The sequence below is a fragment of the Podarcis vaucheri genome (genome assembly GCF_965113315.1).
Source record: "Podarcis vaucheri genome assembly, chromosome: 2".
Taxonomy (NCBI): Eukaryota; Metazoa; Chordata; class Lepidosauria; order Squamata; family Lacertidae; genus Podarcis; species Podarcis vaucheri.
Window position 1 is genome coordinate 125,476,022 of NC_138760.1, and position 27,034 is coordinate 125,503,055.

General features: G+C 43.4%; 2 protein-coding genes across 2 annotated transcripts; both read left to right on the top strand.

The window, feature by feature from the left end:
- Positions 1-308: 308 nt before the first annotated feature.
- Positions 309-13,706, top strand: LOC309524651 (vomeronasal type-2 receptor 26-like; the record flags this gene model as incomplete). Its single annotated transcript, XM_082209464.1, has 6 exons — positions 309-771; positions 2,186-2,477; positions 3,019-3,828; positions 9,231-9,458; positions 11,261-11,387; positions 12,796-13,706. Exons 1-6 carry the CDS (start codon positions 557-559, stop codon positions 13,704-13,706), a joined length of 2,583 nt encoding a protein of 860 aa, XP_082065590.1. The 5' UTR covers positions 309-556.
- A 4,608-nt stretch (positions 13,707-18,314) lies between these two features.
- On the top strand, positions 18,315-25,295 carry LOC309524646 (vomeronasal type-2 receptor 26-like; the record flags this gene model as incomplete). Its single annotated transcript, XM_082209453.1, has 6 exons — positions 18,315-18,529; positions 18,877-19,168; positions 19,525-20,334; positions 20,841-21,068; positions 21,735-21,861; positions 24,385-25,295. The coding sequence occupies 6 exons, from the start codon at positions 18,315-18,317 to the stop codon at positions 25,293-25,295; spliced, it is 2,583 nt and encodes an 860-aa protein (XP_082065579.1).
- Between the last annotated feature and the right edge of the window lie 1,739 nt (positions 25,296-27,034).

Genomic DNA, 27,034 nt, shown 5'->3' on the forward strand with positions numbered 1-27,034 from the left:
TCAGCCATGACTGGACCTAATGGTCAGGCGTCTCTTTACCTTTACCTATGCATGTACACAAAAGCTCAAGATACTGCATTGGATTAAGCTTTGAACTGGACCAGCAGCAGGACACTTCTAATGCTCATGTCAGCAGCAAAGTTCAGGCCAAACTCTCACTCACCACGTGACCCATGTCAAACTTTGGAGCAGTAATTTGTTTCCTCCAAAACATGTTTATCTCCAACTCTGCTCCTGCCCCTCAGGCCAGAAAGAGACTTCAGGTTGTTGCAGAGATGAACTTCCTTCCCCTTATAATTATCAACATCATAGTGATTTAATCTGCCTTGTTCCTGAGGGAGAAGTTGATGCACAGAAGATCACCTGTGTCAGAGACAGACTAAGTCAAGACTGAGAGTAAGGGGGGTGGGATACATCTGTGTGAGGTTTAATGGCTCTGAAGGTATAGCTGAGCACTACCCATATTGGATAAATAAGAGTTTTTTGGCTTCTTCTGACGTAGCTGGCTATGGGGGAGAGAGGAACACTCACAAGAGAGGTGTAGCAATCAGTCAGAATGAGATCCCAGATGCTGATGCTGCTCATTTTGCTTGAATCCTGTAGAAACCTGAAGGCAAAATGCCCCTTGAATCCAATCTGGGATGGAACCAGAGCACAGAATTATTTCCAGACTGGCGACTTCCTCATTGGTGGGATAATATCTCCAAATATGTTTGGTCTGCAGCTTCCGTACATCTTTTGGCAGCCCCCATTAACCTGGTTTGAACAAGAGTAAGTAATTTATACGCAGAAGGACATCACTTTTTTCTACTGCACCCCAATGGCTTCTGCTTACTAGGGAAATTGTCTCCATTTTAGGGGTGAGGACACTGTGGTCTTTTAGATGTTGCAGGACTGCAGCTCCCATCACCCCTGATCACTGGCCATGCTGGCAGGGGCTGAAGGGAACTTGAATTTCGCAGCAGCTAGTGGGTTGCATGTTCCCAGATGTGCTCTATTTTTACCTTCTGTGCTGCTGTGTTGCTTGTTGAAGAACACAAGTGTATAAATGAACTTGATCAGGCATCAAAATGATTCACTGAATGATCACAGCTGCATTCATGAGATGAGTGGGACACTGAAGAAAATCCTACTTTGTGTTCCTGGTATGCAGGTGTATGGGAAATAGCACTTTCTGAACACTTGACCCAATGCAGCAGAGTTTTCAATGGACCGGTAAATGAAGCCAATTTTTTAAGCATGTGGTTGTTCTTTACAGATCACATTAAGAAGCCAGCACAGTTATTGCAACCCCCTGTAACACATGTATCTCTATGGAGAGGACTGATTAACCAGTGAGCCTATTATGTATGTACCTTAAGGAGATTTCCAATGACATATACTCCAAGTGTTGTGTTTGCTGTTCATGTCAAGTTTGTAGTGTTACTGTTGAAAACCAAAACAAAACATATTTAAACAAACAAAACAGATGTCTTTTGTGATGATATTTGGGAGGGCATTTGATTCCATCCCTTCCCCTGTCTGAAATAACCTCCCAGAAGATAGCAGCAGAATTACCAGTAGTTTCTGCGACGGCCATTGACGGAAAGAAATCCATCCTTCTGATGGTTTGTTTCACAGAAAGACTGGTTGAAACTGAACTTTATTAAATAACAGCCTAATCTGAATCATGCCTATTGAAAGTAAGCCATACTAATCAAATAGAGCTTCTAAACAGACTTAGCTCTCCATTGCAGTTGGCTCTTTATGCAACTCCTTTGAAGCAGCCAATAAGAGCCTTAGCAGCCTTGTCCCCATATTTCTCACACATTCGGAACAAAGAATGTTTTCTTCATTTTCCTTCTTTGAAGATGTGTGCTTCTCCTCTTGAGAAATTCTTATATTTTAATTCTTAGGTGGCCAATGGACTTTCATCTTGTGAGAAGGATATGTCTCTTCTCACCCTTCAAACAAGCATACAGATTAGAGTCCCTCTATTGCAACAAGTGGAAATCCAGACACAAAAGTTATTTTGAGTTATTTTAAAGGAAATTCCAGTGATTACCACCTGGCCTGGACACTGTTTCCAACTGCCATCTTCCTTCTATGTTCGTATGGCAGCCCTAATGCAGACCATTAATTGGGAATCAAATACAACTTATTTTCATTAAGTGGTGAATGGTTTTAATTGATTGATTTCTTACAGTACGCCGAGTAGGTTGTTCTGGCATATCTTGTCCTTCTTGTTCACCATCCAAGAGATCAACCAGGATCCCAGGCTCTTACCCAACATCACCCTGGGCTACAGCCTCTATGAGAACTATTACAATGCAAGGATCACTTCCGACGCCATGCTAGACCTGCTTGCAGGTGGGGAAAGCAATATTCCAAACTATCGCTGTGGAAAATGGAATAATATCTTGGCTGTTCTTGAAGGAGCCAATTCCATAATCTCCAAAGTAATTTCAACCACGTCAGGCATGTACAAAATCCCACAGGTATGAAGGGTGGGGCATGGAGGGAAACAAAAGAGGTTCAGCAGCAAAATCAATTCACTTCATCGTCAGCAAAAAGAGGCATCAAAGAGGGAGAAAATCCTGAACTATGTTAAGGTAGATAGCTCAGTTGGTTAGAGTGTGGTGCTGCCAACGTCAAGGTTGCAGGCTTGATCCCCGTATGGGACAGCTGCATTGCAGGGGAGAGGACAACATGAACCTCAGGGTCGCTTCCAACTCTATGATTCTAAAGTTTATTCCCTGTTTAGGGAAGCTTTTAATGTTTAATAGGTTATTGTATTTTAGTGTTCTGTTGGAAGCCGCCCAGAGTGGCTGGGCAATCCTCACCAGATGAGCGGGGTATAAATAATAAATTATTATTATTATTATTATTAACATGGAGACTTTGCTAGGGTAGCAGCCTCCCAAAGTTTCCAAATAAAACTATCAGCCCCAGTCAGCACAACATTTGTTAGGTATTAAGTATTTCAGGCTAAATCTGTTCTTTGAAAATGAAACATTGTATTTTTCCTCCCCACTCCAGATTAGTTATGGCTTTGTATCGGGGGTTGTTGATGAGAACACCAAAGTCCCTTTTGTCTACCGTAAGGTCCCCAATGAAGAAGTTCAGTACATGGCGATTGTAAAGTTCCTCCAGCATTTTGGATGGACGTGGATCGGCCTCTTTGCTCCAGAGAATGAGAATGGAGAAAGGTTCTTGAGTGCCATGATATCTCTGATGGCCAGCAATGGAATTTGTGTTGCCTTTTCACTAACAATATCAGAAAAGAATGAACCTGAGATGTTCACACAAAGTGAATTAATTGCCCTACGGAGACCGACCAATGTATTCCTTTACTATGTTAGCAATTATAGGGTATTGATTTTAATCACTATACTACAACAAGAACACGAGAAACAAATTGGGCCAAAAGTATGGCTCACAACAGCTTTTCAAGACCTTGACATCAATTTGTTTTTTGGTCCCAAGATCTTGAAGTATATCCATGGTTCATTCTCCTTTGTAATGAAGACCAAAATAAAGAGCAAACGTGACTGCTGTAAATCAGAGTCCCATCTTCTTTATCTTTCTCAGCAAAAAGCATTTAGTTGTTCATACTCAAAGCACGTCCTCGCTGTGAGAGGTTGGACAAGATGCAGAGATGTGGAGAATCCGGAGGTGCCGTCTGAAGAGGAGCTGCAGACTGTTCTATCTCAAGACAGCCACAGAACATACTTCAGTCTCCAAATCATGGCACATGCTTTAAATGTTGCCTGTTCATCCAGATCAAAGCAGATGTTGATGGCGGGTGGAGGAGACCAGTTGGCATGTCAAAGGCTACAGCCATGGCAGGTATTTCCTTTCATTTTGTAGAAATCGAAGTTCTTTCTACCAACTCTACAATAATCCAGCTCCTGGATACATAGTGTATTTCGTAAAATATCAAGGTGGTCTACTGCAATAAAAACATCAGACCATATAATAAAACCATAAGAAGCCAAAACAAGGTAAAAGCAGACGTCCCTCCACCTGGAGGGTGTCTGTTTAGTCTTGCCAGTAGGAGAAGTTGTGGCACAACAGGAGTTTTGAGTTCCAAGGAAGCAGGGGTGAGGCATCTAAAATGCTTTCTAAGTTTGGGTGTTTAGTGTTGGTTTCTGCTCTCTTCACTGTGCAGCAAAGTGCTTGTCACAAGACAATGTTTACATTCCACAGTCAGAGTACTGTTGGGTTTTCCCACGGGAATGGGAAGCTGGATGTGACGTACACTGGTTTCCTGTTTTTCACTGTTTCTCTCGGTGTTCGAGGAGAAGGACGGGTTGCTTCTCTGCTCCAGCAGAGGCAAGATGCATATTTGTAAATTCTCTACAATGAACTGAAAATAAAGCAACAAAAAGCATGTGGCACGTACTATTCATCATTCCGTTGTGCAAATGGACACTGCGATATCAACAATATTGGTTCCGGGCCCAGAAAGACGTAAATCAAACTGAGGAATGCCGGCAGAGGAACAGAGGAACGGATCGGCGTTATCTGCTCTGCGCGTCAAGTTTGATTGATGAAGGTATGTGCTCATGCTCCCGGAGCAGCCTGCCAGCTCCTTGTTTATGCTTTATGGCTGGACTTTGAACTTTTAAAGCCGTTTTGCCGCGTAACAGGCAAAGGCTCCAAAAGGCACAAGCTCACAGGCTTGGATGGCTGGGAAAACGAAAGTACTTTTAAAAGTGCTTTTGGCTTAAGCTGCAGGACTGTGACGCAGCTCGTTTTAAGCAGCAGAAATGGCAAACGCAAAGCTGGTTGATGCTTTTGGGATTCCTAAGCTCAATAAGAATAACTACACGGAGTGGGTGCAGTATGCAGAGGCAATTCTGCGGAAAGAAAGTCTGTTTAATGTTATTACAGACAACCCCCCAGCTCCAATCACAGCTGAATGGACTGCTAAGGATTCCAAAGCAAGGGGAACGCTTACGTTGATAGTATCCCCAGAAGAGCTCTGTCTGTTGCGTGGAAAGACCACAGCCAAAGAAATTTGGAACTCTTTAAGAGAGGCTCACTTGAGGACAGAAGCTGGTTCCTCAATGTACTATTATGCCAAGCTGCATGATATGACTCTTGCTGAAGGTGGAGATGTGCGTAAACACCTGATGGAGATGCAAAATCTGAGACATGAGTTGCAACAGAGAGGACTCAACTTTCCAGAGGCTGTGTATTCCTTCATGATACTACATTCTTTGGGTCCAAGTTGGGAGTCCGTTGCCACTCAGATTGCTGTTCAACCAACTGCTCAACTCACAGTAGCCTATGTTACTGCCGTGATCCAGAATGAAGCAGATCGCCGGGGTGCTAGCTGCATGGGTACGGGGGAGTCTTCACAGACGTCATCCCAGAGTGCAGTGGAACCACCAGAGGGCGCCAAAGCTTTGAAGGCAGTGAAATGCTACTCGTGTGGACGTCTAGGCCATATGAAGAGGGAATGCAAATATCCCAGGGCCAAGACAGAGCAGCGCAGCGGAAGCTCATCGCGTGGAAAAGGCCAAAGCAAAGGCAAAGGTCCGGTGTCCAGGACAACGCAGCACAAGGCAATGGTCTCACGCTTCACTCCAAAGGTTGCAAAGGTCCAGAAGACGTCTAGATCTTTCTTCGTTGTTGATTCAGCAGCTACACACCACATGTGCAACGATAAGAGACTGTTCGTGTCTTTTACACCGCAGGAAGGTGCGATTCACCAGGCGGATGACCACACGATCCCCAGTCAAGGCTACGGAACTGTTGTTCTTCACAGTTTGGACTTAGAGATACATGATGTACTTTATGTTCCAGATGCCACACACAATCTTCTAAGTGTGATGCAGCTGAATGAACGGAACATTGACGTTTCCTTCAAGAACAAGAAATGCACCATCACAAAGAAAGACGATTATGTATTGCATGCTGAATGTGTTGATCGTTTGTTTGTTTTGTATTATGATGATGTTGTACAGGATGATACTTGTTGCATTGCAGGTTCTAACAAAAGTTTGCATGCAGAATGTATTCATGATTTTCATCGAAAATTTGGTCATTTGCATTTTGAGGCGGTTTCTAAAATGCCTACCTTGGTTGAAGGTATGACTATTAAACCCTGCAGGTACCACATGAAGTGCAAGGCATGCGCAGCAAACAAGGTGAAAATGGCTGCGAAAGGTAAGGTGTCTAGTAGGCAAGCTACAGAACCATACCAGATTGTTCATGCTGATTTAGTCGGTCCACTATCGCCCTCTTTGGGTGGCAATAGGTTCTTCATGGTTCTCATTGATGCATTTTCCAGGTATATTTATGTGTATAATCTCAAGCAGAAATCAGAGGCTTTTCCAAGGTTCAAGGAATTCTGTGCTTGGTTGGAAAATGTGCATGGTAAGAAGATAAAAATTCTTTTCACAGATCGCGGGGGAGAATTCACTTCTCAGCAGTTTGAAGCTTTTCTGACTGAGAAAGGAATTCAACACGATTTGTCCAGTCCTCGCTCGCCATGGCAGAATGGGCTTTGCGAAAGGGCAAATCAAACATTGCTTCAAGGGTTAAAAACCTTGCTGCATGATGCCAATCTTCCAGAGAGTTATTGGGCTGAATCTCTCTCATGTTTTGTTTACAGTTACAATCGCAGGTTATCTTCAGCGATTGGTTGTACCCCCTATGAGAAGATGTTTGGCAAGAAACCATACATCAAACACATGAAAATTTTTGGTTCTGACATGTGGATTCACTCGCCACAAAGCTCCAAGTTAGGCAAGCGTGGTTTGCATGGTATCTTTCTAGGTTATCAGAAAGGTTCTTACAGAATAATGATGACTGACTCTAAGACAATTAGGCTCACAAGAAGTGTTGAGTACAATGCCAAGTGGGGGGAGAACGTGGGAATTTTTCAATGTTATCCTGATGACAGTGATGAGACTGAGGATAAGCAACAACAACCCACACCCACTGATGAAGGTTCTGATTCTGAGTCTGAAACTGAATCGGATACTTCAGAGGATTTCAAGAGTGCGAAAGCCTCTATGCGACCCTCTGAAAGCTCTGATCAGGAATTGGAAGAACCATTGTTCACAATAGGTCACTTTTCTCCTAAGAAGGAAGAGGAGAGTGTTGAAGACCAAAGGCTGATTCGCAGGTCACAAAGAGCCACAAAAGGCAGACCTCCAAAGAGATTTGCTGATGAATATGCTAAGACAGCAGTAGCAGCTGTTAAAAGCTCCAAGAAGGTATTTGAACCTTCAAGTTTCCAAGAAATCCAGGATTTGGATTCTAAGGAAGCTGAGCCATGGTTAAATGCTATGAAGGCTGAGCTTGATTCCTTAGAAAAGAACAAAACCTGGGAGCTAGTTCCAGTAGTTCCAGGAATGAAACTGCTTGGAAGCAAATGGGTCTTCAAAGCGAAGACTGATCAAAATGGCAAGATAGTCAGACACAAAGCCAGATTGGTAGCCAGAGGTTTTGCACAGGTACCAGGTGAAGACTATCACGAGACCTACTCACCCACGGTGAGATATGAGAGCATTAGGCTTATGCTCAAGCTAGCTGCAGAGGAGAATCTACACATTAGTCACCACGATGTAAATACAGCGTTTTTGTACGGATCTCTAGGTGAATCACTTTATATGCTTCCACCTGATGGCGTACAGGTAAAACAGGGATTTGTTTGTGCTCTGAAGAAGTCCCTTTATGGTCTCAAACAAAGTGCACGGTGTTGGCACACAAAACTCACTGAAGCATTGTTTTCTCTAGGTTTTAAGCAAGGGAAAGCTGATCCATGTGTGTTTGTCAAAGAGGAGGGGCAAAAGAAGCTGTATTGTTTGTTTTATGTTGATGATATTTTATTCTTTTGGAAAGATGTCACAATGTACAATAATGCCCTAGCTCAACTGAAAGAGCACTTTGACATGAAAGATCTTGGTGAGGTAAACAACTACCTATCTCTGGAAATAGAGAGAGATCAGAGTGGTAACATTCTAGTACACCAGTCACGGAAAATTGCTGATGTGTTAAGCAAACTAAACCTGATGGATGCTAATCCTGTAGACACACCCATGACAACAGGTTATCAGGTAGAAGACACTGAAGAAGCATTTTCTGACACTACACTGTACAGAAGTGTGCTAGGCAAGCTAAACTTCATTGCCAGATGCTCAAGACCTGACATTGCTGTTAGCTGTAATTTGCTAAGCAGACAAGTTAACAATCCTACTGTTAAGGATTGGAAAGCTCTGAAACGCATAGCACGCTATTTGAAAGGCACTATGCATTACAGACTAAGATTTAACAATCAGAAGTCTGGTGGTCTTGAAATTTTTGCAGATGCAAGTTTTGGAAGTGACACTACAGACAGGAAAAGTACGTCTGGAGTTTGCTACATGTACAATCAGGGTCTATTTGATTGGTCATGCAAGAAGCAAACAACAATTAGCTTAAGTACTTGTGAAGCTGAACTGAATGCACTGTCTTATTCACTTAAGGATTGTGAATGGTTATTACAATTGTGCAAAGACATGAAAATTCCTGTCAAATGTCCAATCCAGGTTTACCAGGACAACAAAGCATGTTTGGCTTTGCTGAATTCGGAAGGTTGTAAGCAAAGCACGAAGCACTTGCAGTTGAAGTTGCAACATGCTAGGGAACATATTCAGAAGGGACTCGTAACGGTGTCCTATATGCCAGGTAATGAAATTCCTGCTGATGTATTGTCCAAGATTGTATCAAGGGATCAACACTGTACCTATGTACAGAAGTTGGGTTTGTACTGATATTGTACGAACACGCTGCCCAGTGATGTTCACAGAAAGGGGGAGGATGTTGGTTTCTGCTCTCTTCACTGTGCAGCAAAGTGCTTGTCACAAGACAATGTTTACATTCCACAGTCAGAGTACTGTTGGGTTTTCCCACGGGAATGGGAAGCTGGATGTGACGTACACTGGTTTCCTGTTTTTCACTGTTTCTCTCGGTGTTCGAGGAGAAGGACGGGTTGCTTCTCTGCTCCAGCAGAGGCAAGATGCATATTTGTAAATTCTCTACAATGAACTGAAAATAAAGCAACAAAAAGCATGTGGCACGTACTATTCATCATTCCGTTGTGCAAATGGACTCTGCTACATCAACATTTAGTCCTCCGTAAATTCCAACGAGGCCAGGTATGCCAGGACTTTGGAGCTCAAAGGGACAAGGGATGAGATGTCCAAAATGCTTTGAAATGCTTTGAAATGCTGGTGTTTTCCCTGTCATTCCAGCTTCACCCTTTCTTAAGAGAAACCCGGTTGTTGAACACTTCCATGGGCGGACTGTATTTGGGTGAGAATGGGGAGCTGCCAATCATGTTTGATATTGAGAACTGGGTGGTGCTTCCCAATGAGTCTTGTGTTAGAGTGAAAATTGGGAGGATAGAGAGAGAGGCATCCACTGACTTCAAGCTCACCATTAACCCAGAAGCTATTGTGTGGCCCAAGTGGTTCAACCAGGTAAGAGCCCCTTTATCCCACATGATACAGATGAAGATCTAGTAATCTGTTGAATATTTCCAAGAGGAATTCAAGTATAATCTTTTGGAAGTTTGGCTGTTGCTTTCATTATAATTAATTAAGTAAATTATTAAATGTGTATAATGCTCTTCATGTGCAGATACACACACACACATGTATGTATGTATGTATGTATGTATCTATGTATCTATGTATGTATGTAATTTTTTCATTTATTGTGGGAGCCTTTCTTCTGGAACCTGATTGAGCTGCACAATATGGTCCATGGTAAATCCAGCAACAGAACAATTCCTGTGGTCCCCGCCTTCCCTGGATGCCCTAAGCACGTACTTATTTTGCTTAATGGCTAATCCAGCCCGGCCCTGCGAGATCTCATGAGAACATCGCAGAGCCCATGCAAGAGCATCCTGGAGCCCAGTGAGCAAAACAGAGAGCTTGGGAGTAAGGCTGCTTGGCATGCCAGTTCCTGAAGGTCAGGGTGGTTGTGCAGGAGCCGTTCCAGGGGGCTCATTCGAGTGCAGTCGAATTTTGGTTCTGGTACTTAATCCATTCCAGAAGTCCACTCAACTCCCCAAACTGTTCGGAAACTAAGGAATTGCTTCCAATTGGCTGCGGCAGCTTCCTGCACTCAACTGAAAGCCCCTTGCTTCCGGGTTTGCAGTGTTCGGGAGCTGATATGTTTGGGAGCCAAGCCATTCAGGAACCAAGCTACCACTGTATATACATTTTTGCATATACTACTCCTTCCCCGGAATGTAACTCCTGCATAAGATGTGATCATACTCTATGTTTAAATACTGCTCTTCATCAGAGTGTTTTATTGCTGCTGTTCTGGGATGGGAATTTTCTTTTGTTTTCTTTCTGCATCTTTTGCTGTGTGCCGAGAGAACTTATTGGGTTGTTTCCAAACTCTATGAATAAACTCCATAGACACAAAGTCTCGTCGCACACACATACTTCCCCTGAATTTACCTTCTTTTTTATTATTCGACTGTGCCTCAGTCCAGTTGTTCAAGGACCTATGTATTAATACTCTTTTCAGTACATTTCTGAGCACAATTCAAAGTATTGGTGCTGACCTTTAAAGCCCTAAACTGCCTCAGCCCAATATATCTGGAGGAGCATCTCCACCCCCATCGTTCAGTCCAGACACTGAGGTCCAGCTCCAATGGTCTTCTGGTGGTTCCCTCTCTGCAAGAAGTGAGGTTACAGGGAACCAGGCGCAGGGCCTTCTTGGGGTGGCGCCCACCCTGTGGAACGCCCTCCCATCACATGCCAAGGAGGTAAACAACTTTTTGACTTTTATAAGACATCTGAAGGCATCCCTGTTTAGGGAAGTTCTTAATGATTGATGTTTTAATGTATTTCTAATCTATTGTTGGAAGCCTCCCAGAGTGGCTGGGGAAACCCAGCCAGATGGGTGGGGTATAGATAAATTGTTGTTGTTATTGTTATTATTTAAAAAGCAAACACAGCAGGGAGGCTTCGTTTCTACTTTAAGCATAGGAGCCAACTCCTAGGAGCTGTGGGGGATTTGGCCCCCACAATAAAATATTTGAGGGGGCTGGGGACCCATAAAGTTGATGGGCATCGATTATGTGTTGTGCGGCTTACCTGGGCCCCCACAATATTTTATTCATGTTGGCACCCCTGACATCAAGGGTGCTTTCTTGTGGGGCTGGAGACCCTGCTGGGTCCTTTCCAGACTCTAGAGTGAGTTCCACATGCACATACATTGCTCACACTTCCTTTTTAATATGTCATCTTTTCTTTATGGCTAGACTGTGCCTCACGCCAGGTGTACCAAAAGGTGTCGCCCAGGATATGCCAAGGTGGTTCAAGAAGGAAAGCCGGTTTGCTGCTACGCTTGTGTTCCGTGTGCAGAAGGGACCATATCTACACAAGAAGGTGGGTGACACCACAGGAGATGGAATTTGTTGGGAGAATATGAATAGGGCAATATATTGGTCAGAAATTTCTGTGAAAATTCTAAAGACATATTTGGATGCAGATCCTTTCTTGATTTCTTCATTTTTAACCCCCTTCCAGGAAGTAATTTGAAAGAAATGACTCGCAGGAAGCAATCTCTGGGATGCAAATTGGGTTCAGCCTGCCCTGCCCATATGGCACTGCTTTGGCTATTTTGTACCATGCCTTCTAGGATCACAGAACCAGAACCACCCACATAAAAGGAAAATAAAAATGTCTTCAAAATAAATGAGAAATAGTGAAAATAGCAAATATTTATTTAAAAGAGAGAAAGCATGATGCAAAATAGTAATAAAAATTAGGTGAACATTCCATTCCATTACATTGTAGAACAATTTAAAAATATGCAATTTCGGCTGGAAGTTATTGGATATCCCAGACAAGGAGTTTGAGAACAGCTGTAGCAGCTTAGGAGTTATTATAAATAAATAAATCATAGGCTGTGTGTCCTTGTTTCTCAGTTTGATCCTTTTACATGGTTTGCATGTTTTGTGGTATTTTATTCATTTTGACTTGCTGTTTTTTTATTTATACATTAAAGGTAAAGGTAAAGGTACCCCTGCCCGAACGGGCCAGTCTTGACAGACTGTGGGGTTTGTGCGCCCATCTCACATTTATTGGCCGGGGGCCAGCGCTGTCCGGGGACACTTCCGGGTCACGTGGCCAGCGTGACATCGCTGCTCTGGCGAGCCAGAGCCGCACACGGAACGCCGTTTACCTTCCCGCTGGTAAGCGGTACCTATTTATCTACTTGCACCCGGGGGTGCTTTCGAACTGCTAGGTGGGCAGGCGCTGGGACGGAACAGCGGGAGCGCACCCCGCCGCGGGGATTCGAACCGCCGACCTTTCGATCGGCAAGCCCTAGGCGTTGAGGCTTTAGCCCACAGCGCCACCCGCGTCCCTATTTATACATTAGTAATTCTTTATTGTACATGATAAGTGTTAGCTGATATTAAATTTTACTGTTTACTATTCCTTAGTATTATTATTGAATATTATTGAATTTTGCTTAATTTGACATGTTGTTTACTTTAAAGATATGCTTTTATTATGACTTTGTGTGTGTGTGCAACGTCAGTGATCTTTGCTGTCTATTTTGTTCTTTCTTCAGCTTGTAACCCTCCTTTTGCATAGCAATATAGAAAGGCAGTATACAAATTAAAAGTGAAATGAAACATGGAAATAAAGCAGTGTTACTGCCCGAAAACTATCGCGTAATGAAATTCACATGCTCATTTTCTGATATCTCCCATGTGAGTGCATTTCTCAACATGTAATAGAATATGTGTGTAAGCAAAGCCAAAGCCATTCCTTTTCTCCTCCTCAGATGCAGAGCGTTGCACCAAATGTCCAGAAGAACAATATCCAAACAAGGACCGAAATCACTGCATTCCGAGGATTATCTCCTTCCTATCATATAAAGAATATTTGGGGATTCTCCTGACTTCTTTGGCTCTCTTCCTGTCCTTAACCACAGGCTTTGTTGTAGGGATCTTCATTAAATACAAGGAAACTCCCATAGTCAAAGCCAACAACAGGGACCTCTCCTACATCCTCCTTGTCTCCCTCCTGCTGTCCTTCTTGTCCTCCTTCCTCTTCCTTGGCCGTCCCAGGAAAGTCACCTGCCTCCTTCGACAAACGGCCTTCAGCACCATCTTCTCAGTTGCTGTATCTTCTTTGCTGTCCAAAACCATCATGGTGGTGCTGGCCTTCCTGGCCACAAAGCCAGGGAACAGGGTGAGGAGATGGTTAGGGAAAACTCTGGCCAACTCCATTGTCCTTTCCTGCTCCAGTGTCCCAATGGTCATTTGCATCATTTGGCTGGGCATCTCTCCCCCATTCCCAGACTCGGACAAGCATTCCCAGCCTGGAGAGATCATTCTACAATGCAATGAAGGGTCTGTTGCCATGTTTTATGCTGCCCTGGGTTACATGGGCTTCCTGGCTGCCATCTGCTTCACGGTGGCTTTCCTGGCCAGGAAGCTGCCTGGGGCCTTCAATGAAGCCAAGCTGATCACCTTCAGCATGCTGGTCTTCTGCAGCGTTTGGGTCTCCTTTGTGCCCACCTACCTGAGCACAAAGGGGAAATACATGGTAGCCGTGCAGGTCTTCTCTATCTTGGCTTCTAGTGCTGGGCTTCTGGGCTGCATCTTCATTCCCAAATGCTACATTATTGCTCTGAGGCCTGATCTGAACACAAAGGAACACCTGGCCACAAAAACTAAAGTTGTTGCCTGATACTTTACATATTTATAACTGTATTCCACCACAGTAGTAGTGAAACACACAGAGTTGCCTTGGGAATGAATTTATCTCCTTAGATAAAGTTCGCGCTTCATTTTTCATTTATCTTGAATGATGAAAGGGAGTTTTTGGACTTACAACTTTTAGGGATAACCCTACCTGTAGAGTTACACGGAGTGCAGCCTCCCTCTTCATACATAATTATCTTTCTCTACCATATCCAGTTTGTACTTTGACATGACCAACCTTCCTTTCTTCCTGAGTTCATAACCTAAGCCGAAATAATAATTTAGTGTAACTTGAAATTCTGCTTCTAGTATTAAAAACAGCAAGTGAAAAATGGAATCTCATTTGAGTGTATTAATGCTGGAATGAACCTTCTTAAGGCCCTTGGAGCTGGACCTAAGTATCTGGTCTGGACGATGGGTGTGGAGACACTCCTTTAGATATTCAGGGCCAATGTCATTTAGGGTTTTCAAGATCGGCATCAGCAAATGAATGTGACAGCTGTCTGTTTGGTGGGAGTGAGGGGGTACCACGATAGCTGGAGCCAGAGACAATGATGGAGAAGAACCACCACTTGTAAGTAAGAATGCAGGTGAGTGGTGGTGGCATGAAGGCAGGTTGAGATTGGTGGGGTAGTCCCCACTCACCCCCATGGAGCAGACCTCTCACTTATTTGCCCTGAACTTCTGGAGAAGGGCACGGTGCATCCTTTTTGTCTCCCTCTCTTGTATAGCACCAGCACTCATAGACATCCAATAAATCGGAAGGTTGGGAGATTGAGAGCAAACAAAATATTGAATCATGTAGTGCATAGTTAGAATCATAGAATCACAGAGTTGGAAGAGACCGCAAGGGCCATCGAGTCCAACCCCCTGCCAAGCAGCAACTTCCCCCATATGCCAGTTGCTGGTGACCAGTGCCTGGCAAGGCCCATTGGTTTCATGCCCTGCTTGTGATCTTCTCAGCAATGTCTGATAGGCCATTGTGTTGCAGCACTAGATGGGAGTTTGGACTAAACCAGCAGGGCTGTTCTTATCAAAGTTCAAGCCAAACTCATGCCCAGAATTCAAGTGACATGTTGCAGTTTGAAGCCACATCTGTGATTTGGTGTAAACAAATTTTCCCCCAGCTATGTCCCTGCCCCTTGTACCATGTAGAAATCCCTAGATCTTTCTTCCCCTTTTAATTATAAAAATGATACTGATTTATTCTTCCCTAAGCTCAAGAGAGAGCTCTGGCAATTGCCCAAACATCAGAAGCCCAGGAAGCCTGAGGTTATACATATCACACTGTGCTGGAGGGTGTTGACTTCTTCTGATTAACTGGCTGTGGGGGAGAAAGGAGAAGTCAAAATAGAGGTGTAGGAGGCCAAGCCAGAATGACCTCCCTGCTGCGGCTTCTGCTGCTACCTCTGCTTCTAATGCCCCATCAAGTCTTGACGCGCAGTGTAAATTAATAATGCAGAGTTTTGAAGAATAAAAGCTTTACTAAGTTAAAATAAACTTCTTCATAAGCAACATGGTTCCAAACAGTTTGACTGAGATTACATACTGACTCTGCTCACAACTGAAGCAGACAGACTCTGATTTCTTACAAAGAGCACAAAAGAGAAACTGGCTACTTTGTCACATGTCAGAGTGACCCAACAGTTAGCAGTTAGCCCTGAATAACTTTAGTAGCAACAAATGACTGTGCAGTCCCAGCACTTCCCAGCCTGCTTTGCTGACTCTGCTCTCATGTGCCTTTGTCACATGACAAGTCTGTGAGAAGCTGAAAGCAAAGTGCTCCTTAAATTTGATGGGGGAAGAAAATGAAGCGGCAGAGGGAAGAATACTCCCGGTCTGGAGACTTCCTCATTAGCGGAATCATATCTCCAAGAAGCTTTGCTGAGCAACTTCCATATAACTTTTCCCAGCCCCCAGGAACCAAGCTTAGAGTGTAAATAATTAAATGCATCATGGATATCATGCTTCTCCACCACCGCTTCAATGGTTCCCTTTAACTGGGAAATAGTTCTTATTTCAGGGATAGGGAGACAGTGACCCTTCAGATACTGCTGGACTCCGGCTCCTATCATCCTGACCACTGTTTGTGGAGGCTGAGGCTGAGGGGAGTTTCTAATCTCTTTTCCTTTTGCTCCTTTTGGTCTTCAAATAAAAACATCTTGGAGGTACAGGGCCACAGGGAGGTTAGACTGACCTCAGCCAGAGCCAGGGCTTTTATGGCTGTGGCCCCGATCTGGTGGAACGCTCTGTCCCAAGAGACTAGGGCCCTGTGGGACTTCGACATCTTTCTGCAGGGCCTGCAAGACAGCGCTGTTCCACCAGGCCTTTGTCCAAGGCACAGTCTGACCCCCTCCTTTGGTAATCCTCACAGACCTCTAGCCCAATGGTTGCCATTAATTTTATTTGAATTGATTTTAAAATGAAATGATTTTAGAATGCTGTGCTACTTTTATTGTTGTTAGCCACTCTGAGCCCGGCTTCGGCTGGGGAGGGCGGGGTATAAATAAATTATTATTATTATTATTATTATTATTATTATTATTATTATTATCCATGTCTTTTAAAATTATAAACTTGAGGACATAGGCTGTTTTAGGAATGATATTTGTAAGCTGCAGTGGGAGTTTAGCCAAAGAGCAAGATCAGGACGCTATAAATAAACTGAGGCCTTTGTCCAGTTGTAGAATTGTAGAGTGGAATGTCCCCACCCCTCTGAATCTTGAGTGGAACCACAGGTTGTTGTTGGGATTAAAGAATAATCTGGATTCCAGATAGTATTTTCCTGAGGGCTGCAGTAAACTCCACAAATATTATTATTATTATCATTATTCATTGAATTTATATACCATCCTATACCGGGAGGTCTCAGGGCGGTTCACAGAACAAAATCAAAGTATAACTATGAAACCACAAAAGACATAATCAAAAAACAATGCCCCAATAACCCCCCCCCCACTGCATAGCCAAGCAGTTTCCTCTCACTGCAATTCCAGCTAACCATGTTTATGGTGAGAAAAAGGTCCAACCTCATTGTCTTCAAAGTTCCCTTAGCTCACTTCTGATGCGGAGGAGATAGATTATTGACAGTAGACCTCTTTAAGTTTCTGATTCCCGATTCTTCACTAATAGCAACTGTGGAGTTGCCTATTGTTGCCTGAAATCATTCCTGTGCCAGGCTCTTCTATCCTGAGTTAGACCGCATATTACTCATAGCTGAATTTCCTAAGCTGCTTCAGACATTGTCAACTGAATTGCTAAAGTGCAAAATGAACTTAGCTAAATTAGAAGAAAAGGGACATTAAACGAGCTACATGACGGACATAGATGAAAGGTCATATGGAAATCTACAAGGTTGTTACACATAGTTTGTGGAAGAGAAATATTTTCGGCACATGAGATATGATGAGAATCAAAAGTACAAGACTAGGAGAAAACTTAGTACATGGAAGGACATGACGGAAACTTGATATTAGGTAGTCAGAAACGAGGTAAGCCAGACACCTCAGTTTGATTAATTATTATTATTAATAATAATTAAATTTATATAGCGCCCATTGGCCATAGATGTCAGGGTTCTTCACAACATAAAAAGACAATGTAAAAAAGACAAAATACATAATAAAAAAGAACACAAACAAACCAATAATGCCTCCAGCAGAAAACATTTAAAAGGGCATTGGATGTCAATCAGCCAAAGGCCTGGTTAAAAAGGAACGTTTCGCTCGGGACCAAATGGTGTACAATGAAGGTACCAGCCGAACCTCCCTGGAGAGCAGGGTCTCCAGTACCACAAGAAAGCACCCTTGATGTCAGGGGTGCCAACTTGAATAAAATATTGTGGGGACCCGGGTAAGCCATGCCCCACATAAATGATCACATGATGCAGTGCGCACACACAATTTGGATGGGAATACCCAACATCTTAGTAGGATCCAGCCTTACTGGAAGGAATTTTTTTATTCTGTTTCAGCTGCTAACTGAGACACTTTTAAAAGACGCATGACTTCCAGGATCAGAGGCTGCATATCTCTGAATGTCAGTTGCTGAGGTCAACTTCAGGAAAGAGCTGTTGCCATCAACTTGGGTTGGCCACTGGGTGCAACAGGATACTGGATTAGATTAAGCTTTGAACTGAACCACCAGCAGGACTCTTCTAATGTTCTTGTCAGCAGCAAAGTTCATGCCAAACTCTCACGCACCTCAAGTTACCCATGTCAAACTTTGGAGCAGCGACTTTGATTCCTTGCAACCATGTTTATCTCCAACTCTGCTCCTGCCCCTCAAGCCACACAGAGACTTCAGGTTGTTGCAGAGATGAACTTCCTTCCCCTTATAATTATCAACATCGTAGTGATTTATTTTGCCTTGTTCCTGAGGGAAAAGTTGGTGCACAGAAGATCACTGGTATCAGAGACAGACTGAATGACAATGGAGAGTAAGAGGGGTGGGATAGAGCTGTGTGAGGTTTAATGGCTCTGAAGGTATAGCTGAGCACTACCCATATTAGTTAAATAGGAGTTTTTTGGCTTCTTCTGATGTAGCTGGCCATGGGGGAGAGAGGAACACTCACAAGAGAGGTGTAGCAGTCAGAATGAGATCCCAGATGCTGATGCTGCTCATTTTGCTTGAATCCTGTGGAAACCTGAAGGCAAAATGCCCCTTGAATCCAATCCGGGAAGGAATCAAAGCACAGAATTATTTCCAGACTGGCGATTTCCTCATTGGTGGGATAATATCTCCAAATTTGTTTGGTCTACAACTTCCATACATCTTTTCACAGCCCCCATTAACCAGGTTTGAGGACGAGTAAGTAATTATATGCAGAAGGACATCGCGTTTTTCTACTGCACCCCAATGGCTCCTGTTTACTTGGGAAATAGTCTCCATTTTAGGATAGGACTCTGTGGTCTTCCAGATATTGCGGGACTGCAGCTCCCATCAACCCTGATCACTGGCCATGCTGGCAGGGGCTGAAGGGAACTTGAGTTTCACACCAGCTAGTGGGTTGCATGTTCCCAGACATGCTCTGTTTTTACCTGCTGTGCTGCTGTGTTGCTTGTTGAAGAACACAAGTGTATAAATGAGCCTGATCATAATTTATTTTCATTAACGGTGAATGGTTTGACACTTTTTAATAGATTGATTTCATGCAGTTTGTCGAATAGGTTGCACTGGCATATCTTGTCCTTCTTGTTCACCATCCAAGAGATCAACCAGAATCCCAGGCTCTTACCCAACATCACCCTGGGCTACAGCCTCTATGAGAACTATTACAATGCAAGGATCACTTCCGACGCCATGCTAGACCTGCTTGCAGGTGGGGAAAGCAATATTCCAAACTATCGCTGTGGAAAATGGAATAAAATCTTTGCTGTTTTTGAAGGAGCCAATTCCATAATCTCCAAAGTGATTTCAACCACGTCAGGCATGTACAAAATCCCACAGGTATGAAGGGTGGGGCATGGAGGGACACAAAAGAGGTTCAGCAGCAAAATAAATTCACTGTATCGTCAGCAGTGTCAAATGAAAGTTGGTTAGAGTGTGGTGCTGCCAACGTCAAGGTTGCAGGTTTGATCCCTGTATGGGACAGTTGCATTGCAGGGGTGTGGACAAGATGAACCTCAGGGTCGCTTCTATGACTCTTCAACAAAGAGACTTTGCTAGTTTTGAAAATGCCCAAAGTTTCAAAATAAAACTATCAGTCCTGGCCAGCACAAAATTTGTTAGGTATTAAATATTTCAGGCTAATCCTGTACTTTGCTCTGAAAATGAAACACTATACTTTTTCTTCCCCACTCCAGGTCAGTTATGGCTTTGTATCTGGGGTTCTTGATGTGAACACTAAAGTCCCTTTTGTCTACCATACGGTCCCCAATGAAGAAGTTCAGTACACGGGGATTGTAAAGTTGCTCCAGCATTTTGGATGGACGTGGATCGGCCTCTTTACTCCAGACAATGAGAATGGAGAAAGGTTCTTGAGTGCCTTGACTTCTCTGATGGCCAGCAATGAAATTTGTGTTGCCTTTTCAGTAAGAATACCTGAAAGGAATGAACATGAGAGGTTAACACGAAGTGAATTAATTGCCCTATGGAGACAGACCAATGTATTCCTTTACTATGTAAGCAGTTATAGGGGATTGGTTATCATCATGTTACTACAACAAAAACTCGGGAAACAAATTGGGCCAAAAGTATGGCTCACAACAGCTTTTCAGGACATTGACACAAATTTTTCTTTCGGTCCCAACTACTTGAAGTATATCCATGGTTCATTCTCCTTTGTAATGAAGACCAAAATAAGGAGCAAATGTGACGTCTGTGAACCAGAGTTCCATCATCTTAATCTGTTTCGGCAAAAAGCATTTAGTTGTTCATACTCAAATCACGTCCTTGCTGTGAGAGGTTGGACAAGATGCAGAGATGTGGAGCATCCAGAGGTGCCGTCTGAAGAGGAGCTGCAGACTGTTCTGTCTCAAGACAGCCACAGAACATACTTCAGTGTCCAAATCATGGCACATGCTTTAAATGTTGCCTGTTCATCTAGATCAAAGCAGATGTTGATGGCGGGTGGAGGAGACCAGTTGGCATGTCAAAGGCTCCAGCCATGGCAGGTATTTCCTTTCCTTTTCTAGAAATCAAAGTTCTTTCTACCAACTCTACAATAATAATAATTCTCATTGATTTAGACACGAATGCAACAGTGAGGAAAAGGTTTTTGTTTTATTTATTTAGATTTAGATTCTTTTTTTAGGCTCCTGCTGGAATATATATATATATAGTGTATTTCATAAAATATCAAGGTGGTCTAATGCTATAAAAACCATAAGACCATATAATAAAACCATAAGAAGCCAAAACAAGTTAAAAGCAGACATCCCTCCACCTGGAGGGTGTCTGTATAGCCTTGCCAGTAGGAGAAGTTGTGGCACAACAGGAGTTTTGAGTTCCAAGGAAGCAGGGATGAGGCATCTAACATGCCTTCTAAGTTCGGGTGTTTAGTCCTCCGTAGATTCCAGGCCAGGTATGCCAAGACTTTGGAGCTCAAAGGGAGCAGGGATGAGATGTCCAAAATGCTTTGAAATGCTTTGAACTGCTGGTGTTTTCCCTGTCATTCCAGCTTCACCCTTTCTTAAGAGAAACCCGGTGGTTGAACATTTCCATGGGCAGACTGTATTTGGGTGAGAATGGGAAGCTGCCAATCACGTTTGATATTGAGAATTGGGTTGTGCTTCCCAATGAGTCTTGTGTTAGAGTGAAAATTGGGAGTATAGAGAGAGAGGCATCCACTGACTTCAAGCTTGCCATTAACCCAGAAGCTATTGTGTGGCCCAAGTGGTTCAACCAGGTAAGAGCCCCTTTATTCCACATGATACACATTAAGATCTAGTAATCTGTTGAATATTTCGAAGAGGAATTCGAGTATAATCTTTGGGAACTTTGGCTGATGCTTTCATTATAATTACATTATTAAATGTGTATAATGCTCTTCTGTATCCAGAGTGTGGGGCAGGTGGGATTACTATGAGGAATTATAAAATATGCATCAAACAATGGTGTCCACGATGAATGCATTGTGTTGACTGGCTTTGATACATTGACACTAATTTCTGATCAAATCCCATAACCCTCTGCATCTCTGTCCATTTCCTCTACTGCCCATTTCTCTCTCCTCGCAAGTCACGTACACAGCCCACTTACTTAGACAGGCAGGTGTGGGGTATAAATAAATTATTATTGTTATTGTTTAAAAAGCAAACACAGTAGGGTGTCTTCCGTTCTACATCAAGCATAGGAGCCAACTCCTAGGAAAGTTGATGGGCATCGATTATGTGTTTGTGTGGCTTACCTGGGCCCCCACAATATTTTATTCAAACTGGCACCCCTGACATCAAGGGTGCTTGCTTGTGGGACTGGAGACCCTGAAGGGTTCTTTCCAGACTCTCCAGAGTTCCATATGCACAAATATTGCTGACACTTCCCCTTTAATGTGTCATCTTTTATTTATGGCTAGACTGTGCCTCACGCCAGGTGTACCAAAAGGTGTCACCCAGGATATGCCAAGGTGGTTCAAGAAGACAAGCCGGTTTGCTGCTACGCTTGTGTTCCGTGTGGGGAAGGGACCATATCTACACAGGAAGGTGGGTGACACCACAGGAGATGGAATTGGTTGGGAGAATATGAATAGGGCAGCATATTAGTCAGAATCTTTCTGTGAAGATTCTAAAGACATATTTGGATGCATTTTTAATCCCCTCCCGGGAAGTAATTTGAAAGAAATGACTCGCAGGAAGCAATCTCTGGGATGCAAATTGAGTTCAGCCTGCCCTGCCCATATGGCACAGCTTTGCCTATTTTGTACCATGCCTTCTAGGATCACAGAACCAGAACCACCCTCACAAAAGGAAATTAAAAATGTCTTCAAAATAAACAAGAAATAATGAAAATCGCAAATATTTATTTAAAAGAGAGAAAGCATGATGCACAACAATAATAAAAATTAGTTACAGATAGGTAGCCGTGTTGGTCTGCCATAGTCAAAATAAAAAAATTCCTTCCTGTAGCACCTTAAAGACCAACTAAGTTAGTTCTTGGAAAAGCTTTCGTGTGCATGCACACTTCTTCAGATACACTGAAACAGAAGTTGCCAGATCCTTCTATATAGTGAGAAGGTGGGGAGGGCTATTACTCAGAAGGGTGGTGGGAATTGGAGATTGGCAGATAGCTGAGATGAGCCTGTTGACGACTCTTAACGACTGTAATAGGTCTTACAGGAAAAGGCAAGGGGTGAGAAGGTGAGAAATGGCTTAGTCATGTATAATGAGATAAGAATCCAATGTCTCTGTTCAGACCAGGTCTCTCCATGGTTTTAAGTTTGGTAATGAGTTGCAATTCAGCAGCTTCTCTTTCCAGTCTATTTCTGAAATTCCTTTGTAGTAAAACAGCCACTTTGAGATCTTGTATAGAATGTCCTGGGAGATTGAAGTGTTCTCCTACTGGTTTCTCTGTTTTGTGATTCTTGATGTCAGATTTATGTCCGTTTATTCTTTGGCGTAAGGTTTGGCCTGTTTGTCCAATATTGAGAGCTGAAGGACACTGTTGGCATTTGATGGCATACACAATGTTAGACGATGAGCAATTAAACAGTCCCGAGATGGTATGTGTGATGTTGTTGGGGCCAGTAATGGTGTTGTCCGGGTGTATGTGGCAGCAAAGTTGGCATCTGGGTTTATTGCAGGCTCTGGTGCCAGTGTCCGTGTTAAGTCTGGTTGTAGTATTATTGTGGGTTAGGAGTTGTTTAAGATTGGGTGGCTGTCTGTAGGCAATGAAAGGTCTTCCTCCCAGAGCTTGAGAAAGAGAACTGTCAGTACCAGAACACCATAACACGCACGTAGTTTTTAGAGGAGGAAAATCCGTCGGCATGCCACCCGCAGGCATTCCCTCCATAACACGCACAGACATTTCCCCTTACTTTTTAGGAGGAAAAAAGTGAGTGTTATGGTGCAAAAAATGCGGTAAATCTTAAGTTGTGTATCTTTGTTTCTCTATTTGATCCTTTTACATGGTTTGCATGTTTTGTGGTATTTCGTTCATTGTGACTTGCTGTTTTTTATTGATTATAGCTTAGTAATACTTTATTGTACATGATAAGTGTAAGCTGTTTATCATTTGCTGATATTAAATTTTACTGTTTACTATTCCTGAATATTATTATTGGATATTGCTTTATTTGATATGTTTACTTTAAAGATATGCTTTTATTATGACTTTTTGTGTGCGTATTACGTCTGTGAACTTTGCTGTCTATTTTGTTGTTTCTTCAGCTTGTAACCCTCCTTCTGCATAGCAATATAGAAAGGCAGTATACAAATTAAACACGAAATGAAATATGGAAATGAAGTAGTGTTACTGCCAGAAAACTATCACATAAGGAAATGCACCAAAAAAACTTTCCTATCTTACAATAAATTCTCATTTTCTGATATCTCCCATATGAGTGCATTTCTCGACATGTACAGTGGTACCTCGGATTAAGTACTTAATTCGTTCCAGATGTCCGTTCTTAACCTGAAAGCATTCTTAACCTGAAGACCACTTTAGCTAGGGGACGCGGGTGGCGCTGTGGGTAAAACCTCAGCACCTAGGGCTTGCCGATCGCATGGTCGGCGGTTCGAATCCCCGCGGTGGGGTGAGCTCCCATCTTCGGTCCCAGCTCCTGCCCACCTAGCAGTTCGAAAGTACGTCAAAGTACAAGTAGATAAATAGGTACCGCTTTATAGCGGGAAGGGAAACGGCATTTCCGTGTGCTGCGCTGGTGCAGGCTCGCCAGAGCAGCTTCATCACGCTGGCCACGTGACCCGGAAGAGTCTCCGGACAGCGCTGGCCCCTGGCCTCTTAAGTGAGATGGGTGCACAACCCTAGAGTCGGACACGACTGACCCGTACGGGCAGGGGTACCTTTACCTTTACCACTTTAGCTAATGGGGCCTCCTGCTGCTGCTGTTCTCATCCTGATGCAAAGATCTTAACTAGAGGTACTATTTCTGGGTTAGTGGAGTCTGTAACCTGAAGCGTCTGTAACATGAAGTGTATGTAACTGGAGGTACCACTGTAATAGAATATGTGTGTAAGCAAAGCCAAAGCCATTCCTTTTCTCCTCCTCAGATGCAGAGCGTTGTACCAAATGTCCAGAAGAACAATATCCAAACAAGGACCGAGATCACTGCATTCCGAGGATTATCACCTTCCTATCATATAAACAATATTTGGGGATTCTCCTGACTTCTTTGGCTCTCTTCCTCTCCTTAACCACAGGCTTTGTTGTAGGGATCTTCATTAAATACAAGGAAACTCCCATAGTCAAAGCCAACAACAGGGACCTCTCCTACATCCTCCTTGTCTCCCTCCTGCTGTCCTTCTTGTCCTCCTTCCTCTTCATTGGCCGCCCCAGGAAAGTCACCTGCCTCCTTCGACAAACGGCCTTCAGCACCATCTTCTCAGTTGCTGTATCCTCTTTGCTGTCCAAAACCATCATGGTGGTGCTGGCCTTCCTGGCCACAAAGCCAGGGAACAGGGTGAGGAGATGGTTAGGGAAAAGTCTGGCCAACTCCATTGTCATTTCCTGCTCCAGTGTGCAAATGGTCATTTGCATCATTTGGCTGTGTATCTCTCCCCCATTCCCAGACTCTGACAAGCATTCCCAGGCTGGAGAGATCACCCTGCAATGCAATGAAGGGTCTGTTGCCATGTTTTATGCTGCTCTGGGTTACATGGGCTTCCTGGTGGCCATCTGCTTCACGGTGGCTTTCCTGGCCAGGAAGCTGCCTGGGGCCTTCAATGAAGCCAAGCTGATCACCTTCACCATGCTGGTCTTCTGCAGTGTTTGGGTCTCCTTTGTGCCCACCTACCTGAGCACAAAGGGGAAATACATGGTAGCCGTGCAGATCTTCTCTATCTTGGCTTCTAGTGCTGGGCTTCTGGGCTGCATCTTCATTCCCAAATGCTACATTCTTGTGCTGAGGCCTGATCTGAACACAAAGGAACACCTGGCCACAAAAACTAAAGTTGTTGTCTGATTCTTAACATATTTATAAGGGTTTTCCACCAGGAGTAGTAATGAAACACACAGAGTTGCCTTAGGAATTAATCTAACTACTTAGATAAATTTTGCTCATTTTTCATTCATCTTGAATGATGAAAGGGAATCATTGAATAACATGCCTGGAGAGTTTCTGGACATACAATTTTTAGGGATATCCCTACTTGTAGAGTTACACGGAGTGCAGCCTCCCTCTTCATACATAATTATCCTTCTCTACCCTATCCAGTTTGTACTTTGACATGACCCAACTTCCTTTCTTCCTGAATTCATAACCTAAGCCTAAATAATAATTTAGTGTAACGTGAAATTCTGCTTCTAGTATTAAAATCAGCAACTGAAAAACGGAATCTCACTTGAGTGTATTAATGCTTGAGGGAACCTCCAGAAGGCCCTTGGAGCTGGACCTCAGTATCTGGTCTGGATGATGGGTGTGGAGACGCTCCTTTATATACACAGGGTCAATGTCATTTAGGGTTTTCAAGGTCGGCATCAACAAATATATGTGACAGCTGTCTGTTTGGTGGGAGTGAGAGGGGCACCACGAAAGCTGGAGCCAGAGACAATGATGGAGAAGAACCACCACTTGTCAGTAAGAAGGCAGGGGAGTGGTTGCGGTATGAAGGCAGGTTATTTGCAGTGAGCTTCTGGAGAAGGGCAGGATGCATCCTTTTTGTCTCCCTCTCTTATATAGCACCAGCACTCATAGACATCTAATGAATCTGAAGGTTGGGAGATTGAGAGCAAACAAAACATTTATTCATGCAGTACATAGTTACTTCCCCCCAATGCCAGTCGCTGGTGACCAGTGCCTGGCAAGGCCCATTGCTTTCATGCCCTGCTTGTGAGCTTTCCAGCAATGTCTGAATGGCCACTGTGTTGTAGGACTAGATGAGAGTTTGCACTAACCCAGCAGGGCTGTTCTTAGCAAAGGTCAAGCCAAACTCATCCCCAAAATTCAAGTGACTCATGTTGGAGTGATTTGATGTAAACATATTTTTCCAGCTCTGTCATTGCACCTTGAACCATATAGAGATCCCAATAACTTTCTTCCCCTTTTAATTATAAAAATGATAGTGGTGTATTCTTCCCAAAGCTCAAGAGAGATCTCTAGCAATTGCCCAAACATCAGAAGCCAAGGAAGCCTGAGGTTATACATATCACACTGTGCTGGAGGGTGTTGACTTCTTCTGATTACCTGGCTGGGGGAGAAAGGAGAAGTCAAAATAGAGGTGTAGGAGGCCAAGCCAGAATGACCTCCCTGCTGCGGCTTCTGCTGCTACCTCTGCTTCTAATGCACTATCAAGTCTTGACGCGCAGCATAAATTAATAATGCAGAGTTTTGAAGAATAAAAGTTTTACTAAGTTAAAATAAACATCTTCATAAAAAACATGGTTCCAAATAGTTTGACTGAGATTACATACTGACTCTGCTCACCACTGAAGCAGACAGACTCTGATTTCTTACAGAGAGCACAAAAGAGAAACTGGCTACTATGTCACATGTCAGACTGAGCTAACAGTTAGCAGTTATGCCTGAATAGCTTTAGGAGCCTCAAATGACTGTGCAGTCCCAGCACTTCCCAACCTGCTTTACTGCTTTTGCTCTCATGTGTCTTTGTCACATGACAAGTCTGTGGGAAGCTGAAAGCAAAGTGCTCCTTAAATTTGATGAGGGAAGAAAATGAAGCGCAGAGTTACTCCCGGTCTGGAGAC